We start from the raw sequence: 20,024 nt of genomic DNA, 5'->3' as shown, positions 1-20,024 counted from the left end.
TTCCTTTAACAACCCTCCCTTATGTGTCTTTACTTTGCCTTTCTAGATGTAGATGTGTGTGCCATTCATAACAACCCCACATCATATAATAATCATATTGCTTTAACTTGATATTGGCGGTCCCTTATTATTTGACCAATTTAGAGTGATCACATCAGTGCCTGTTGAAATCTTGTTCTACGCCTTAGGTTTTTCTAACTGCCTTTTCTGTCTTGTCTTGGAGGAAGCATGTAGGCCTGTTGTTCCAACCTCATTTTATACCTTTTTATATACTGTTACCTTCCCAACAACATGTTTTGAATTTCACTTAGTTAAAATTTCTCAACCTACTGCCTTCAAATGATCTATCATCCGGATCCCCTTCCCTCATTTTGTGAAGATCACAGACAATTTTTTATTTTTTTCCATCTATCAGCATCTTGGGTCTTGATGGGTAATTTAATAATTATTTACTTAATAATGCTGCAGCTGTTCATATAATGATTGCTTGCTAATTTGAGCTATCTATTTTTTCCTCTACTCAAACACACTTTATAGACATCGTTGATATAAGTTTTCCTTCACCTTCTGTCTTAACATCACACTTTTCAAATCAATTGCATCCCACCCTCAGAAATCATTCAGCTTTCTTAGTTCACTTGTCTTTGCCTTTGAGAGCTTACTTCTCCCATAATTATCTTGTATCTATGATTCTGTCTGTGTTGTATGTGACTTCAAAATATCGCTATGGCTGCTTTTGACATTTCTCCCTCCATCAAATGCCTTTGATCTCTCTCCTGTGAGTTACTAACTTTTTTGCTCATCCAAGTTAAACTTAGAAATACAAATGATTTGAGTTTTGTGTGCTTCACATTTGGTGTTTAGACATTGTTAATGTACATTAGATTTACACACTTGGAAAATTAGTTGAGGAATGTTGTGAATTTACATGTGGTTGGTTCAGTCCTGGGATACTTTGAAAGGTGGTGAATAACAACAATCTTGCAACTTTTTGGCTATCCACAAACATGTGCAATGTGCTTTTCTACCCTGGATATAGATTTTAATTCCTTCAAAGTGAATTATCAAGGGTCAGAAAAGAAAAGGTAGTAGCATTCTGGAAAGGCTTTCCTCATGGGAAGAAATAATTATTTATGGAGTTAAACATAATAGTATATTAACTTGAAATCACCCTTCCTCTAAATAATTATTGCTGAACAAATGCACACCACTTCATCTACTCATGCACAAATCCTTGCATATTTGAGAACTCCTGGAAAGCTTAAACTGTCATAGGCTACAAACAGTTGCCCTCAATGTGTTTGAAGATTTAAGGTGGTTTTAGGGCTGACACCTTATAGATAATTGTCAGAAACGTCATTATTGTAACTGTCTTTAAACTGCAGTGACCATAACGTAACTATATCTGCATTCCCATGTTACTTTCTAGCACCATATCAATTCTAAAGCCAATTAATATATGACTATATGGGTAGGCATATGGAGTTCTTTTTGGAATTAAAATATCAATCAGGCCTATTATTTCCAGGTTACAGTCTTTTGACATTGGGATCTTATATTGACCTATTTTAGGATATATGCCACTACCAGTGTAAATCTGTTTCCAGATTCTTCACTTTCTTGTTGTACCACTTAGTTTAATAATAGATCTTTTTTTTTTTATTTATTTAAACAGACAGCCGTGAAGAGGCAGTATTGGGTAGCATACCATTGCCTGGGTATGTAGTCTCTCCTGTTGGTCCAGAAGATCGCATTAACCGGAAGTATTCTTTTAAGGTACAGTAACAAAATTACATTAATTCTGTTCTATTTAATGGGCAGAATGTTTTTTTTTCTCAGTTATTCTGTTATTGTTTCCGGTATTGATGTATTGTTGCTTCATATTGTCGTTAAAATACCCTGATGTATTATTTTAATTTCTAAAGAAAGTCAGCGTTTATCAACAGATAATTCTTGTGTTTTCTATTTATTCTGATTATTCAAAATACTTCTTGACGTAATATTGCAGGCATGTATCTCAGATATATTAAAGAATTTATGCATATTTCAAATGTGTGGCTATTTAAAGAGTGTGTATCTGTTTTAATTTAATTCTGTTATTACCACCTACAGTGGAGGACAACATAAGAAGCATAGATTATTGTTCATTATCCAAAATGTCAGTTCATGTCCTTTTGTAAATTGGACAGAGGATGTTGGTTTGTAGTTGAGGTACAAATGGAATCTCTGAAGGAAATCTCATTGGGCCTCTGAATTAGTTCGTAGAACAGTTACTAAGACTCAAAAATAGGATGAAGTTGGCTTAGTAGTGTTTTATTGAAAATATTGCACTATAATGAATGTTTAATAATCTTTCCCTGTAAATGTACTTTTGTGTATCTTGGAAAAAGTGTTTCCTCTCCTTTTATGATGAGGTATGTTGTGGAACTTTTTAATCTAAGGTGTTCATCAACCATTGCTTCAAGTGCAGCTCTAACGTACGCACTTCCATACTTATTTACAATTACATTTTTAATGTATTGAACATTTTCAAACTAATTAATATGCAATATGGGTATGAGACTAGGTTCACAATGAATAAACATTCCTCTAATAACTTATTCTTAACATGCAACATTTGAGTTTATGAAGTCTACACTTATTGTACTATGCATTATTCAAAATAGATCATGATTAGAGTATAAAGGGAGAGAGCTTTTAAGTAACAGGCAATAAAGTGGGATTGAGGCTTTGAAAGGCCTCCAAACACCTAGATAATCTGTTACTTTTCTATGTGTTCGGTAATTCCAGCTGCCTTCTTCGCACAACCTAATTGAGCAAATAAGCAAAGATTGTTCCTGCATTACTATAGATGATACGTTAAACATTTGATGGAAAAAGTATGTATTTTATTGTTATAAATTCTGATTTAAGTCCCTCCCCCCCAAAAAAAGGAATTCAAAACATGAATTGTAAATCGTTAACATTTCAGAGTTCTAAATTACGATTGTGTCTGCTGTTTTCTTTACAAAAGTGGGTTATGAAGCTGTAGAGGGGGGAAACCAATAAGGCATCCAACTATTTTGCAACTTTTAAAATATTTTTTTAATGACTTCTTTGTGTATCAAGAGAACAACTCAATCTAGAATTCAGAAAGTTGTGGTCTCATGGTTAGGCATCTGGTTTGTAACCAGAAGACATGAGTCTAGATATGGCACCCATCACAATAATGTTTTCTGAAAAACCTGATGAGTAGTTGAAATTATATTGTATAGGAATACATGTTAAGCCATGTTATGTACTTCCAACATGTTTTTTTTTTGTCGGGGAAAGGTGCACATGCTTCAATGAAAGGAACCACAAAAAGAAATGCTGTTTTTGTCACCTCTCATTTCTAAGCAGAATCGTAAATAAAACAAACCAGTTCCATTTGAAATTGCTGAAGTGTCAAATAAGGGTTGGCATGTAGCAATCATAAATTCAGAATATAATAGTGCAACACTGGCTTGACCAAAATTGGTGTGTGCATCATCTCAGATGGATTTGGTTCACAACAACAAACTATACAGCGAATATTTCATGTGTACCTGTATTTTGTATGTGTGAGTAGATCCCTTGGTTTTCAGCTAGGGTTGCATAGTTTGAACAACATTTCTTTGGGTATAGAAAGTAAATTTGCCTTTCTAATGCAGTACTCTATTCATATAAAAATATTCACTCCATGTTTTTGCTGCAGTTTGAAATTCATAAGAATGAAAAAGTATATTTTTAAGGTTAAAAGGTACTCAGCTAAGACAGCAATACTAGAGCACATTCTTGATCACTGCAGGTGGACGTTTGAGCAGATACCTGTGTACCTTTTACTTAGTTTTTTTACAGTGCGAGTTTCTGTCTAGTTATAGAGTAAAGCTTACCATTATCCTCACAGCTAGGGGGTGATGCATCACTTAATGATAGGGTCAGGGTCAATTCTGCAGCTTAATCCTCTTCACAGAGTAATTTTAAAATATTGAAAAACTAGTCTTCAATTTGCTGATAGCTCCAAGCAAGAGGTATGCATGTTTATGAAATGCAAAGCGTGTGTGATTAGCAACACGTTTAAGACAATTGCAGGTGATTAGGAATGATTTTCACACACAAATCCCATGCCACTAGAAAATTAATTTTCATAGTATTTCCATTGTCGTTCTTATTTATGCACATGCTCTTGTAAATGCGTATTTTTTTAGTTATTCACTTGCAGTGAAGTATACATCAAGAAGTGGAGTGCTCACACTGTTTCTGGTGCATTCAGAACAACCCAGGTGCCTGGATAATTATAAAAACAATATTTCTTCTTAGGTCTGGCATTACCCAAGGCCTTTTAATTTTACTAAATTATTTGTGTAATACACTTTCTTAAAGGTGATTTCAGCCACATCTCTTCATCCATTGGTCAATTTTTGTATCATTCACATTGTGCTTCTGCCCATTATAGCACACAGCAAGGGGTAATGGGTCGGCCTGCTTCAGCCTCTGGTTAACTTCACTTTGAATGACTGCATTTTGCTCTCTCACAATAAGCACATCCCTATACAAGGTAGTTCCCATCAGTACCAGTGCTTTTGTTTTTGCTTTATCATTACTTTAGTTTTTAGTATTGCTTTTGTGTTTAGAACCTGAGGTGAAAGCAGGACACGTTATACCAGATGCAGGCACAGGAACAGGCCACATTACATGCTTTATCAGCTTCTGTTGCCTGCCAGTGGTGTTGTAAATTATTTTTGGAGTGCCCTTTGTTTCTGAATTCTGGTATTTCACAGCGTCTGTTTGAAATTGCTCTATATTAAGTCATCCTCTTTTTTTGTGCTTGCAGTACACAAACCAAAAGCTTCAGTATTATACATATGAATTCATAAGCAGACAATTCTTCAGAACATGTTTGTTGTGGATTCAGTTTCACCAATGGTTCTTTATTGAACTTTGCGCATTAAGAAAAATAGCTTTTATTGTGTTTAATTTGCAGCACTTGTAACACATTTTTTAAAATTCCATCTCTCTTCTTTCTTTCTTGTTTACTTTCTCTCCTGCCTTATTTCTTGATTTCATTCTTTCTTTCTTTGCTTTCTTTGTTTTTCTTTTTTGCTTTCTTTCCTCCATTTTGCTTTCTTTCCTTCTTCCCTGCTTTCTTTCCTTTAATTTTCATTCTTTCCTTCCTTTTTTCATCCTTCCTGCCTTCTTTCCTTTCTCTTTCCTTCTGTTGCATCTTTCTTTCCTTTTTTCCTTCCTTTGTTTCCGTCTCCCCTTCTGCCTTTCGTCCCTTCTTTTTTCTTGCCTTCCTCCTATCCTTTATTTTTCCTTTCCTTCCATTTTTTATTGCCTTTTTTCTTTCATTTCTTTTTCTGTATTTCCTTTTTCTTTTTTCCATTCTTTGTTTCTTTCTTTGCTTCCTTTCTTTCTTTCATTATTTTTCCTCCTTTCTTTATTCCTTCCATTCCTTCCTTCTTTGTTTTTGTTCCTTCTTTCGGTCTTCTCTTTTCTTTCTTTTGTTTTTCTCCTTTCATTTCCTTTTTCTTTCATTCTTAAAGGCAGGGGTTTGGAAGCCAGTAGCAAAACAATTGGCTTTTTTAGGTCTGTTTTAGTCAAGATCCTTTGATTTTTTTTCTAGAGTTATGTGTATGGCATAGTTACAGTGGTTTTCAGCCACACTTCATCCATTTGTCTGTGGTTGTGTCATTCACATTTTTCTCCCACCCATTCGAACATACATCAAGGAGCAATCGGTTGGCCCATTTCAGCCATTGGCTGACTTTACTACAAGTTATGGCATGTTGGCCTCTCACAAGGAGCACATCCACACACAAAGTATTTACCGTCAGTGCCCAGGAGTACTATGGTAATTAATGTTTTTTTTTAAACCAAAAAAACATTTTTACCTTCAGTCAATGATGCTTCTTAGATTGGCGAGCACTTAGCAGTTTCCCAAACAATAACGTTTTGCAAAGCCATGACAAAACAACGGGAGAATTGCGAAAAGGTTGGTGGACGATGCAAGACCTATTGGCTTTGCCAGTGGTTATTAAGATTGTGTCTGGGCTTGGAAGAGCCTAGCAGGGAAATACAAAACAATGGCTTGAAATTGATGCTTCATCTTTCACTGCATTTGAAAGAAGTAAATAGACCCCTCTGTGGGATATGGAAACATGTGACTGAATCTTCATGTTGGATGCCGCCAGGGAAATCTGTACTCGATTCCAAAGAGTACTATCTTGGGGCACTAATTGTGCACCACTTTCTGGGTGGCACATGGTTAGTGAACTCCTTTAGAGCTTCTTTACCCCTGTGACCCTGAATGATAATTTCAAAAAGAACAGATGATTGACAGAATGCAAAACAAATCAAACATTCACCCTCAGTCATAGATCTGAGTCTAATCCATCAGTTGTTTGCTCGCCATGCCATTCCAGTTTGGACCCAGCCATATGCAAATCAGTCTTGACCCTGCCTCTCTTGAGAACAGCCCAGCCCAAACTGCCAGATCAGGTCCACCCTGGACCAGAACCAAGTATCCTGAGACCAGTTTCGGGTAACACCCATCAGCCAGGCTAACTTGAAACTAGTGGTATTGCAAGCATGGGACTCACATCTGGGCATACCCTTCCCACTTAGGGCGACAAACGCAAAAAGAACGGATGATGGACGGAATGCAGAACAAACATTCAACCCCAGTCACAGATCTGGGTTTAATCCATCAGTTTGTTTTTGGTGGATTAAACCCAGATGCCCGAAACCAGCCCTAGGATGCTTGTTTCTGGTCCATGGAGGTCCTGGCCTGGCAGTTCGGGCTAGGCTATTCCCATGGGGGAAAAAGGTCAAGACAGATTTGCCTATGGCTGGGTTCAAATTGGAATGGCATGGTGAGCAAAAAAAAATGCTGGAATAAACCCAGATCTGTGACTGGTGGTGAACGTTTGATTTGTTCTGCATTCCGTCCATTGTTCCAGCATTTTTTCATGTTTATGTGCTTTGTGTCCTTTTTCGCAAGATATCTTTGCAGAGATCCTGAGGGCAGTTGTACATGTCGAGGCATTTATACATATAAGGCATTCATTCTCCTTTTATCTCCTGAGATTATGTGTTATGACGCCATGTTGCTTTATGCGAAAGCATTCTGGCGTCATTGCACACAAAGTAGATATGATTAATGTTAAAGGTTTGAAACAAGTTTTAACTTTTAAATATACATTTTGATAACCTCCCCCAAAAAGTTTTTTCTCGAACTTCGGGCACAAATGGGCCTCTTTTACCCCTGGGTGAAATTATAGATAGCTATAATTGGGGTGTAGATCCAGGTGCAAAAATAAAATATACACCAATTTTTATATGTCTCTGAGATCCTCATTCTACCTGTCTTTTCTGTCTCTCCCCATCTCAGTTTTTCTCTTCTCTCACTTGTTTCCTCATTTCATTTTGCCACCTGTATTCCCTTCTACTTTCTCTCTCCTTTGCCACCTTTCCCACATGTGCTTATCTCCTTCCACGTTTCACACTTTTCTTCTCCAAGACCCTAATTACACCACATTTTTATTTCCCCAGTGCCTCGCCCCTCTTTTCTCTCGCAGATACTCTTTCCTTCTACGTTCCGCAATTCTCTTTCCTCTCTACGCACTTCATCCCTTTCTCTTCCCCATGTCTCCTCTCCCCATTTCCTGTCTCCCGAGCTCACCCATATCCTGTTTGCTGCCCCTTTCGTGCTCCTCTTTACCTTTTTTCTTCATCTTATCTCCTTTCTTTTTCTCGATGTTATCGACTTCCCTTTTTTCAGTTTTCTCTTCTACCTTTCACACACATTTTCCTCCCTTTTTTCGCTGTTCTTCATTTTATCCTTGTCCTACTCTTTTCTTCTTCCATTTTTCTCTCACCTTGACAACTTGTCTTGTGAAATGAGCACTGATCCTATGGGTCTGCTTTAACGTTCTGACGCATAACAGAGGCATTCACAAATGCTGTTTATATATTAAAGCCTGCTCTATTGGCTTTGCCAATGCTGTGAAAAAGTAGCAAACACGGATTGCTTTCTGTATAGAATGCACCTAAGAGAGAAAGTATTACATTCGCTAGGCAACTTGATCATAGAGTGCACTTTTCAGATGTAGAAGTGTCCCTAATGCATTCCAGTGCCAGCTCTTTATCGAAGGCAGCATGATACCCAAAATAGCCAATAGCAGGAGGTGAGAGAGTGTTGGTGCTCAGGGTTAAACCAGAGCTCACCCAATGTATATTTTAAGGATTTGGAAAAAGTAACTCATGTGGACAGCTGCACTCTGAATGTAGGCCTAAAAAATAGTAGACCAGTTAAATAAACTACTACAAATGAAAGAGTCAATGGAGCCCATTCCTAACCCATGCCCCGGTGCTACGCTGCTGATTTGCTGCTGACTTTACGTGCTTGTCTCTAATGAGCAGTGATCTAATATGGCAAAGCTATTTATTATGTTCCGACCAAAACAGTGTCATTGAATAAGCTTTTTTATACTGCAGTTGACCCACTAAATCAGCATTTCTGAAAGCCACAGACAAAAACATAATATTCGTCACGTCACACAGGATTAAGTACTCAATGACCACACATTCATGTATTGTGGGAAGCATTTTCAACAACTGTTAAAAAATATCTTCTGCTACACATTAAACTTGTTGGCAGACGTTGACAGATGGAAGTTATGTGGATGGAACGATCTGAAGTATGCATGAATTTTAATGCCGTCACTCTATGCAACTTATTCGAAAAACTTACTTCCACTGCATTGGTCTGGTTTTTAACCTTTCCAAATATGAACGAAAAGTCAACCCTTAGTACAAATTTGCAGACACCTCAGTTTCAGTTGCTTTTGAAAATCTACAATTTAGTTTATATTCATTAGAAAACAAAACAAAATTATTCATATGATCATTGTAAGGGACTATTCCCAATTGTGAATAGATTGCTAGTGAAGCATTCAGAGCCGTAGAGAGTGCGGAAAAAACGCTGACCGCTAATTGGCTGTCAGATCTTGTTAGCTCATTTTTGAAAAAACAGATTAGTTGCTGTTGTCTGCCTCCGCAGCACATTTGAACAGTAACAGGAGTTGCTTAGTATCAGATGGAGCCACAAGAGAGTGTTGGAGCGAGACATGTGCACCGTCGTGCAGGGGTAAGAGCAATTTCATTATGCTTAAATATTTATTTTACGTGAGGGTTTAAGTATTTTGTATTTTAAGTGCTTAGCTTCTTTGTAAAAGACAGTACATCACCATCTTGGTAATACAGCATCAAAATTGACAATTGATTGTTAGTAAGGTACTCAGTCCTTGGATTGACTAATTATTACATGCAATCTTCAGTTCAGTTCTAAACAATGGTCGTGCATAGCCGAAAGACTTCCTTGGTTTATTTGGTGATTTCGACAACATTTCATTTTTCTAAATGGACCCAAAATGCAATGCATTTGGAAAATGAAAAAGGCAAAACATTTCTAAAATTGTTAAATAGTTATCACGTTATCGGGATACAGATGAAAGTACCATGTGGGAAGGAGACCAGATATTGTGGAAATCCGACCCTATCTGGTTTATCTGTCCCTTCTTATTTTTTCTCTTTAACCCTTTCTCTCTCTTACTCTGCCCCTCTCCCCGTTTTCTTTTTGTATTTCTGCTTTTGACTTGTGCGTCTGGTGTTGATTGTATCATATCATTCATACCTTGTTAAATTAGAAGAAAAAAGTTCCAAAAAAAGAAAGACAGACATGTTGAGATTGCTCTGTCTCTAATCAAACTTGGTAGTGCAGGTAACACAGATGTCGCTCTGGCTGCCTGTGTATTTTGCTATAACTCTCTTCTTTGTGAATTATTTACTAACTCGAGTATTTATCACAAATGAATGGCATTTCTAATCGTACTTACTTAGAGTTGGGCTTCAACCTTCGAAACTGCTCTCCAAGGACAAGATAACTCCCAAGGATGAAGCAAGACAACAATGAAAAGTCAATAGATAAGGCCAAGCCTGTCGCAAATGGCATGCAAGAAAGCTCGAGTACCCGGTGCCAAGTGATTGAGCAGGTGTGGCTCGGGTGTAGTGTCTGTGAACCCAGACAAAGCAGACCTTGAGTTCCCATTCAGTGTTGGGACATGGCAGTGGGCTGAGGATTGGGACACGATGTATTGGTGGGTGTGAAGGCAGCAACCTGGACACCCAGGTGCCAAGGCTAATTAGCACAGTTGACTTTGAAGACTGCCACAGTAGCAGGGGACACCACCTCTCGATAGGAAGTGCTCAGGCTTCTTACGAGATTAGTGGTCGGTGCTTCAAAGTAAAACACTGGAGCAAGAAGCCTCTAAGATATTGCAGGCAGGATGGAAGCCCTTGGCGGGGGTGGGGTATATGTTTGCAGGGAGACAGCCTTTGCCACTCAATGCCTTTACCACAAATCTTTACCATGCATATGCCTTTTGTCTATATTTAAGAAAAGTATATAATATATGTATGTGTGTGTGTGTGTGTTTATATCCATATATATATGTATATATATATATATATATTTATATATTTCACTTAAAAAAACAAAGGTTACAGGGACGTTATAGTTAGGCTCACATTTTAAACATACAAAACCATAGAAATGCACCAGTTATAGTTAGAATTATCTCAAGTAACTATAACTCGTGCCCTGAGGTAACAATACTATATTGAGCCCCCGTGGACAGTTTTTTCGCCTAAAATGTTACTGCACATACTACGTTGATATTATCAATGATGCTATTAAAGAAATCATGAGTGACATAATTTGTTGGGTAATTAGCAGTCCATGGCAAGGGCATGAGTTATAGTTACGTTTGTGCTCAAGTTATAGTTACTTGAGAGAACTCTAATTGGTGAATTTCTATGGTTTTGTACGTTTAAAATGTGAGCCTAACAATAACATTCCTGTAACCTTCGATTTTTTAAAGTGAATTTCTGTGTTTTTTTAAAATTCTATTTCCTAACTATAATGTCCCTGTAACCTTTGTTATTTTCAGTTAATTTGTATATTTTTTTTAACATAAAGTAATTTTCAGTGCAATGTTTTAATACAGCCACTGCCATGCACGGTCTTTGCCTGTGCGCGCAGTGGTCGACCGCAGGGCATGGCCTGCAGCTAGGTGCTGTGGCCATCTTCTATAACACCCCAATGCCACCCTGCACACGGCCTTTGGTCGTGCGCAGCATGGGTTGTCTGCAGGGTCTGGCCCGTGGCCAGGCCCTGCTACCAACCCCATAACCACCCAACACCACAGATGTCTGTCTGGGTATGCAAGTGGATGTGTGAGTCTGAATGGTTCTGTGAGTGGGTGCATCAGTGTCTGAGTAGGTCTGTGAGTGGGTGTGTCAGTGTCTGAGTGGGTGCATGAGGGTCTGAGTGGATCTGTGAGTGGGTGCGTCAGTGTCTGAGTGGGTCTGTGTCTGGGTGCGTGAGGGTCTGAGTGGGTCTGTCAGTTTCTGGGTCTGTCAATAGATGCATCTGTGTCAGATTAGGTCTGTGAGTGGGTGCATGAGGTTCTGAGTGGGTTTGTGAGTGGGTGCATGTGTGTTTGAGTGGGTCTGTGAGTGGGTGGGTGAGGGTCTGAGTGGGTCTGAAAGTGGGTGTGGGAGTCAGAGAGTGGGTCTGAGTGGGTGCATGAGCGTCTGAGTGGGTGTGTGAGTGGGCACATGAGTGCATGTTTGAGTGAATTAATTAGTGTATGGATGTCTGTGAATTATTTTATTCATTTTTTTTGCTTATTCATGAAAAATCTTGATATTCGTGAATTGGGTGGTAAGGGTATTTTAAGGAATTAGGGACACACATGGGCATAGGGTGGTAAAGGTATTTTTAGGGTTTTACGGATGGGTAGGGGTATAGGGTGAAAATGAGATTTTTAGGGTTTAAGGGTGGGTAGCAGTATAGGGTGGTAAGGGTAATCTAAAACGTGGGGTTTGCCCCCCAATAAAGAAATAAAATATAAATGTAAAATGAATGTAACAAAAATAAATTTAGGGGGTAAAAAATGAACAAAATTTCTAATTAATTACACATTTTTTTATATATATATATATATACAACATTTCTAATTAATTACAGTTTTTTATATATATAAATATATATGTTATTCACTTAAAAAAAACTCAAAGGTTACAGAGACATTATAGTTAGTCTCACATTTTAACATTTTAAACATACAAAACCATACAAATTCACCTGTTATAATTAGTTATTTCACATAACTATAACTCGTGCCCTAAGGTAACTAGAACTCGCGCCTCCGCCAAGCACAATTTTCTCATCAATAATTGTACTGCAAACATTGTAATGATATTATCGATAATGTTATAAAACATGTAATGAGTGCTGTTATTTCTGGGGTAATTAGCAGTGCATGGACCTTAGGGCACAAGTTGTAGTTACTTTAAATAACTCTAACCATAGCAGGTAAATGTCTATAGTTTTGTGTGTCCAAAATGTGAGCCTAACGAAAACATCACTCTAACCTTTGATTTTTAAAATGAATTTCTATGTTTTTAATTCTATTTCCTCACTATGACGTCCCTGTAATATTTGATTTCTGAGTGGCCCTGTCATTGGGTGTATGAGTATCTCAGTGGGTCTGTCAGTGGGTGCATGAGTCTCTGAGTGAGTGACTGAGTACATGCATGACTCTGAGTCTCTGAGTGCATGCATGAGTTTCTCAGTGAGTCTGTGCATGAGTACCTCAGTCTGCATGTGAGTGGATGCTTTAGTGTCTGAGTGAGTTTCTGAATGTATGAGTCTCTTGTGGTTGCATGCATGAGTCTGAGTGCGTGCATGAGTCTGTGAGTGAGACTGTGAGTGTGTGCATGAGTATCTCATTGCGTCTCTGAGTGGATGAATGAGTCTCTGAGTGGGTATATGAGTGGATGCATGAGTCTCTGAGTCTATAAATGTGTGCCTTAGTCTCTGAGTGGGCACTTGAGTGCCACAGTGGGTTTGTGTGTGGATACATGAGTCTCTGAGTATGTGAGTGAGTGCATGAGTCTGAGTCTCTGAATCTATGAGTGCATGCATGAGTCTCTCAGTGGGTCTGTGAGTGTGTGCATGAGTGCCTCAGTCTGCATGTGAGTGGATGCTTGAGTGTCTGAGTTTGTGAATGGATATGTGAGTCTTTTAGTGTCTCTGTAAGGGGTGCGTGAGTCTCTGAGCTAAGTGCATGTCTGAGTCTCTGAGTGGGTCTGAGGGTGTGCATGAGTACCTTAGTAGGTCTTTGAGTGGATGAATGAGTCTCTTAGTGGCTATATGAATAAATGCTTAAGTCTGAGTGCGTGCTGCGTGAGTTTCTCATGAGTCTCTGAGTTGGGTGCAAGAGTACCTCAGTGGGTCTGTGAGTGGATGCATGAATGAGTCTGAGTTCATGCGTATGTGCATAAGCCTCTTGAGCAGGTCTGTCAGTGGATGCATGAGTCTCTGATTGAGTGTCTGAGTGTATGCATTGCTCTCTGACTCTAAAGGTGTGTGCATGAGTACCTCAGTGGGTTTGTGAGTGAATACACGAGTACCTCAGTAGGTATATGAGTGGATACTTGAGTCTCTGAGTCTGAGTGCATGCATGAGTCTCTGAGTGGGTTTCTAATTGTGTGGATGAGTACCTAAGTCCTTTTTTGGGTCCCTGAGTGCGTACTTGAGTAGCCCAGTGAACATGTGATTGTCTGCATGAGTACCTCAGTGGGGTCTGTAAGTGGATACACGAATCTTTGAGTGAGTATGTGAGTTGTTGTATCAGCCTCTAAGTCCATGACTGCATACATAAGTCACTAAGTCGGTCTGTGAGTGTGTGCATGAGTACCTCAGTGTGTGTGTGATTGGGTGAATGAACCTCTGAGTGGGGTTGTGAGTATGTGCACGAGTAGGTCTGTGAGTGGGTGCATGAGTGGGTCTTTGAGTGGATGCATGAGTGTCTGAGTGAGCGTGGTTCTCCTTTTATTTAGCTTTTGTTTGCAATATTTGCAAATTTGTCACAAGGATTCAAGGGGGGCCATGCTGAGTGTCTTAATGTATTCGTGAATATCGCACATGGTTTTAAAAAACAGTTTTTCCAAGTTTTGAACACATTTTATTTCCCGAAAAACATCCCTACTTGCCACCCATGGGGTCAGGTTACCTCCAACCTGACCCATTTTACCACTTTCCTTCATAAATTTCAACCCCAAGGACCATTCCCAGATTGTTAAAATGGTGGCCCCAACTTTCTGCTCAGTTTGCGGCCAGCCAGTCACTTCACTTCCGTTCGGGTGCACATTTGCGATTCGTTGCAACACTAGATATACAAATTTAGATTTCCTTCAATATCTTGAAAGCTACTGAACGGATTTACACCAAATAACAAAAAGTGTGAACTCTGGACCTAAAGCTACCTTTTTGCCAAATTTGGTGTAATTCGACCAGCAGTTCGGGCTGCAGGCATGTCTAAAGGGTTTATGGGAATTAACATGGGGAACACACTTTTTTGACCGCTCTCCCTTTTTCTCGGGCCTCGCTTGAGGGATCACCCCAAAAATTTCACAAGATCTAACTTGATACTTTTTTTTGGAAAATTTTGTGAAGATTTGTCATTTGGTGCCAAAGATATAGGCAAGTCAAAAAACGTTTTTTCTATTGAAAGTAGGTCCTAACTATACCTACCTACGGTGACCGCCACCTACCTTAAATTTACTAACCATGTGTGGTAATGAGTGTATCGGGCCACATAATAACAAAGTACAGTGTGCTGCTGGGCAGGGCCCAAGTGTAGATGCCACCCTGAATCGCCTAGCTGAATTACAGGCTACCATTAGTACATTCCAACTGAGCTGTCGAATGGGTCTACACTGTGTATCTGATCAGAGTCCTGTGGGAGTACTGCATGATGCTTGATCCTCAAAACAGTGTAGGAGCAACCACCCAGTGACACCTCCTGTAACTTGGACGTGAAGCCATGTACTGACCACAATAGACAGTGATGGCATGTGCTCCCACTTCACTGAAGCTTATATCTATGACCAACACTGAAAGTGACTAGTGAAGAAAAATAAAGAGAAATCATTAAGTTCAAGCCTGTACAGTGCATAAGAATGCCAGTGGGGTAGTGTAGGAAAGTACCATCTTGCCTGGCATGTTACCCCCATATTTCACTGTATATATGTTGTTTTAGTCTATGTGTCACTGGGACCCTGCCAGGCAGGGCCCCAGTGCTCATAAATGTGCCCTGTATGTGTTCCCTGTGTGATGACTCACTCTCTCACTGAGGCTCTGCTAACCAGAACCTCAGTGGTTATGCTCTCTCTGCTTTCCAAATTGTCACTAACAGGCTAGTGATCAATTTCACCAATTCACATTGGCATACTGGAACACCCTTATAATTCCCTAGTATATGGTACTGAGGTACCCAGGGTATTGGGGTTCCAGGAGATCCCTATGGGCTGCAGCATTTCTTTTGCCACCCATAGGGAGATCTGACTATTCTTACACAGGCCTGCCAGTGCAGCCTGAGTGAAATAATGTCCACGTTATTTCACAGCCATTTACCACTGCACTTAAGCTAACTTATAAGTCACCTATATGTCTAACCTTCACCTGGTGAAGGTTGGGTGCAAAGTTACTTAGTGTGTGGGCACCCTGGCACTAGCCAAGGTGTCCCCACATCGTTCAGGGCAAATTCCCCGGACTTTGTGAGTGCGGGGACACCATTACACACGTGCACTACAAATAGGTCACTACCTATGTGTAGCGTCACAATGGTAACTCTGAACATGGCCATGTAACATGTCTAAGATCATGGAATTGTCACCCCAATGCCATTCTGGCATTGGGGTGACAATTCCCTGATCCCCCGGGTCTCTAGCACAGAACCCAGGTACTGACAAACTGCCTTTCCGGGGTCTCCACTGCAGCTGCTGCTGCTGCCAACCCCTCATACAGGTTTCTGCCCTCCTGGGGTCCAGGCAGTCCTGACCCAGGAAGGCAGAACACAGGATTTCCTCTGAGAGAGGGTGTGACACCCTCTCCCTTTGGAAATAGGTGTGATGGCTGGGGAGGAGTAGCCTTCCCCAGCCTCTGGAAATGCTTTGATGGGCACAGATGCTGCCCATCTCTGCACAAGCCAGTCTACACCGGTTTAGGGATCCCCCAGCCCTGCTCTGGCGTGAAAATGGACAAAGTAAAGGGGAGTGACCACTCCCCTGACCTGCACCTCCCAGGGGAGGTGCCCAGAGCTCCTCCAGTGTGCCCCAGACCTCTGCCATCTTGGAAACAGAGGTGTTGCTGGCACACTGGACTGCTCTGAGTGGCCAGTGCCATCAGGTGACGTCAGAGACTCCTTCTGATAGGCTCTTACCTTTCTTACTAGCCTATCCTCCTTCCTAGGTAGCTAAACCTCCTTTTCTGGCTATTTAGGGTCTCTGCTTTGGGGAATTCTTCAGATACCGAATGCAAGAGCTCACCAGAGTTCCTCTGCATCTCCCTCTTTACCTTCTGCCAAAGGATCGACCGCTGACTGCTCAGGACGCCTGCAAAACTGCAACAAAGTAGCAAAGAGGACTACTGCAACCTTGTATCGCTTCATCCTGCCGGCTTTCTTGCCTGTTTCCTGGTGGTGCATGCTCTGGGGGTAGCCTGCCTCCTTCTTGCACGAGGAGCTCTGAAGAAATCTCCCGTGGGTCGACGGAATCTTCCCCCTGCAACCGCAGGCAACAAAAGACTGCATCACTGGTCCTCTGGGTCCCCTCTCAGCATGACGAGTGTGGCCCCTGGAACTCAGCAACTCTGTCCAAGTGAATCTCACAGTCCAGTGACTCTTCAGTCCAAGTTTGGTGGAGGTAAGTCCTTGCCTCCCCACGCTAGACTGCATTGCTGGGTACCGCATGATTTGCAGCTGCTCCAGCTCCTGTGCACTCTTCCAGGATTTCCTTTGTGCACAGCCAAGCCTGGGTCCCGACACTCTAACCTGCAGTGCACAACCTTCTGAGTTGTCCTCCGGCGTCGTGGGACTCCCTTTTGTGACTTCGGTTGGACTCCGGTTCACTCCTCTTTTAAGTGCCTGTTCCGGTACTTCTGTAGGTGCTGCCTGCTTCTGTGAGGTCTCCCTGACTTGCTGGGCGCCCCCTCTGTCTCCTCATCCAAGTGGCGACATCCTGGTCCCTCCTGGGCCACAGCAGCATCCAAAAACCCTAACCGTGACCCTTTGCAGCTAGCAAGGCTTGTTTGCGGTCTTTCTGCATAGGAACACCTCTGCAAGCTTCTTCACGACATGGGACATCCATTCTCCAAAGGGGAAGTTCCTAGTCCTCTTCGTTCTTGCAAAACACCAAGCTTCTTCCATCCGGTGGCAGCTTCCTTGCACCCGCAGCTGGCATTTCCTGGGCTCCTGCCCACTCTCGACACTGTCGCGACTCTTGGACTTGGTCCCCTTGTCTTACAGGTACTCAGGTCCAGAAATCCACTGTTGTTGCATTGCTGGTGTTGGTTTTCCTTGCAGAATCCCCCTATCACGACTTCTGTGCTCTCTGGGGGTTGTAGGTGCACTTTACACCTACCTTACAGGGTCTTGGGGTGGGCTATTTTTCTAACCCTCACTGTTTTCTTACAGTCCCAGTGACCCTCTACAAGCTCACATAGGTTTGGGGTCCATTCGTGGTTTGCATTCCACTTTTGGAGTATATGGTTTGTGTTACCCCTATACCTATGTGCTCCTATTGCAATCTATTGTAACTTTACACTGCTTGCATTACTTCCTTTTGCTATTACTGCATATTTTTGGTATTGTGTACATATATCTTATGTATATTTGGCATCCTCATACTGAGGGTACTCACTGAGATACTTTTGGCATATTGTCATAAAAATAAAGTACCTTTATTTTTAGTATATCTGTGTATTGTGTTTTCTTATGATATTGTGCATATGACACGAGTGGTATAGTAGGAGCTTTGCATGTCTCCTAGTTCAGCCTAAGCTGCTCTGCTATAGCTACCTTCTATCAGCCTAAGCTGCTAGAAACACCTCTTCTACACTAATAAGGGATAACTGGACCTGGTACAGAGAGTAAGTACCCCTTGGTACCCACTACAAGCCAGGCCAGCCTCCTACAGGTAGCCTGACCTATTAGGACAAAGGTGCACTTTTGCCCACAGTCACATGATTCTAGCAAAGACAGTCTGACAGAAGAAGATAATTTGGATGCTATCCAGAATGTGATAAATTATGCAAGAAAGGTCCTGAACATAAAATGAAGTGTTGACTTTGGACCTTTTATCTCTCGAGAACAGATCAGACTAAGCTTTTGGGCATGGTAATGGAGGTTGAATCCGTATTGGCTACAATCCGTCTAATATTCAGGAGTTTAAGGAGAGTGTGATTGATATAAAGGGACAAATGATTTTTGGAGTGTAGATCATAAGACTTCGAGTGGTGCTTTTTGAGAAATAACATTCAAATGACAGTCTCCCAGAAAGAACTGAGGTGACCCGGTGTAGAACTTTACCTAGAGGACTGCCTTTCCTTGCAGTACGCACTTAAAGGCACAGTTAATTTTCAGTGGGATGTACACATGGAGGGCAGAGGGTCCCACCAAGGCCTGCCCTCACCCGATGATATGGGGTTACCTAATTACAGAGATCGGGACAACACCTCTTGCTGGAGTGCCAAAATGGCTCTCATCAAGGAGAAAACAGCAAAGTAATGCTGTTCCGTGACTGCACAACCATAGTATACCAACTTCAGAACTCCCTTATTGCCATCAAATGCAACCTAAAAGACTCCCAGCAAAGCTAAATATCATCAATAGTAATTAATCACCTTCTGACCTCAGTGAGAGGTCGGATGAAAAGATAGTCAGCCTATCACCAGATGACGTTTAAGGGCTCACCAGCCTGACTGTGGTGGAGAGGGCAATGTTGCAAAGGAGGAAATTGAAGAATGGGCCCAGACTAACTGCAGAACAGTGCAGATAAGATCAATAGTAAAAAAATGGTGAAATGGTGAAAGACTGATTTGTGAAAGCTGGATCCCTCACCAGATGTCAGAAACTCCATGGAAGGTTCTGTTACTAATGGAGAAAATGTAAACTCAGCCATCTAGCCTTTGCAGGCAGTAATTCTGATGGCATGAAACAACATTAGCTTAGACATACTGTACACTATCCTCCAGTACCACTTGGGATTGGATTTGCAATTGTTGTCTAAGTTGTGTGCCTGCCGTCTTTCAGCCTCAGAGAATTCTAAGGCTTGGGTTTACCATAGTACGTCAGCATGTGAATCAGTGGCATGTGGGTTAAGCAACGAGGCAATAATGGAACTTCGAGATATCTTTGGAAGCCATGCACTTGATAAATAACTCTTGAACACATAGGGGGAAGGCCACATGCACCACACAATAGGCAACCCCTGTGCACTCAAAAGCAGTTTGATAATGCTTGTGATGTTCAGTTGTTTGTTTAATTGGGCTGTGGAGGTGTGGGACAGACGCTAGGGGGAGATATTGTTTGTTGCCGAGTTTGTTCTTCTGTTCATCAGCCTTGTTGCTGTGTGACTGTATCCACATGTTCATTGTTGTTAAGTCCCCTTTTTGGATGGTCACCTCCCAGTTTTTGATGTTTGATGCTCTTGCTTTTGACCTGGAAATGTACTAAGGTTTTCTAACCAGACCACAGTACCAGTGCTCTTTCCCTTAAATTGTACTGAGACGTTTGCATCCTAATTGGCAAGGACTTTACAAACCCTGTAAGACCCTAGTAAATGGTACCAGTGGTACCCGGGGCAGGGATTGTAAAGGGGTCGCCAGGCCTGCAGCACTGACCCGAGTAAAACTAAACCAGCAGGGCGGCCTTGTCAGCCTGCACGAGCAGTCTGCCTACTCGAGTTCGACTCTGCCCACCCCAAGTGCAGGCAGAGTCCATTTACTGCCATAGCACAGGTCAGTCATCCCTAAGACAGGCCTCCTATAGCCCAGGAGGCAATGTGCACGGTGTTATAAGTGTGGACATATATGCACAAGCATATATGGTCAT

General features: G+C 41.3%; 1 protein-coding gene across 6 annotated transcripts in view; it reads left to right on the top strand.

Annotated features, from left to right (window-relative positions):
- The window catches only part of PLEKHA7 (pleckstrin homology domain containing A7), a 1,012,616-nt gene that overhangs the window by 661,576 nt on the left and 331,016 nt on the right, over nt 1–20,024 (top strand). For all 6 annotated transcript variants that reach the window (XM_069223724.1, XM_069223723.1, XM_069223725.1 and 3 more), the window contains one exon: nt 1,676–1,776. In XM_069223724.1, coding sequence (XP_069079825.1) covers nt 1,676–1,776 — 101 coding nt within the window. The remainder of the gene's footprint in view (nt 1–1,675; nt 1,777–20,024) is intronic.

The sequence above is a fragment of the Pleurodeles waltl genome, chromosome 3_1, assembly GCF_031143425.1.
Source record: "Pleurodeles waltl isolate 20211129_DDA chromosome 3_1, aPleWal1.hap1.20221129, whole genome shotgun sequence".
Lineage (NCBI taxonomy): Eukaryota > Metazoa > Chordata > Amphibia > Caudata > Salamandridae > Pleurodeles > Pleurodeles waltl.
Note: the sequence above shows the minus strand (reverse complement) of the source record. Positions and strands in the feature narration are given on the sequence as shown.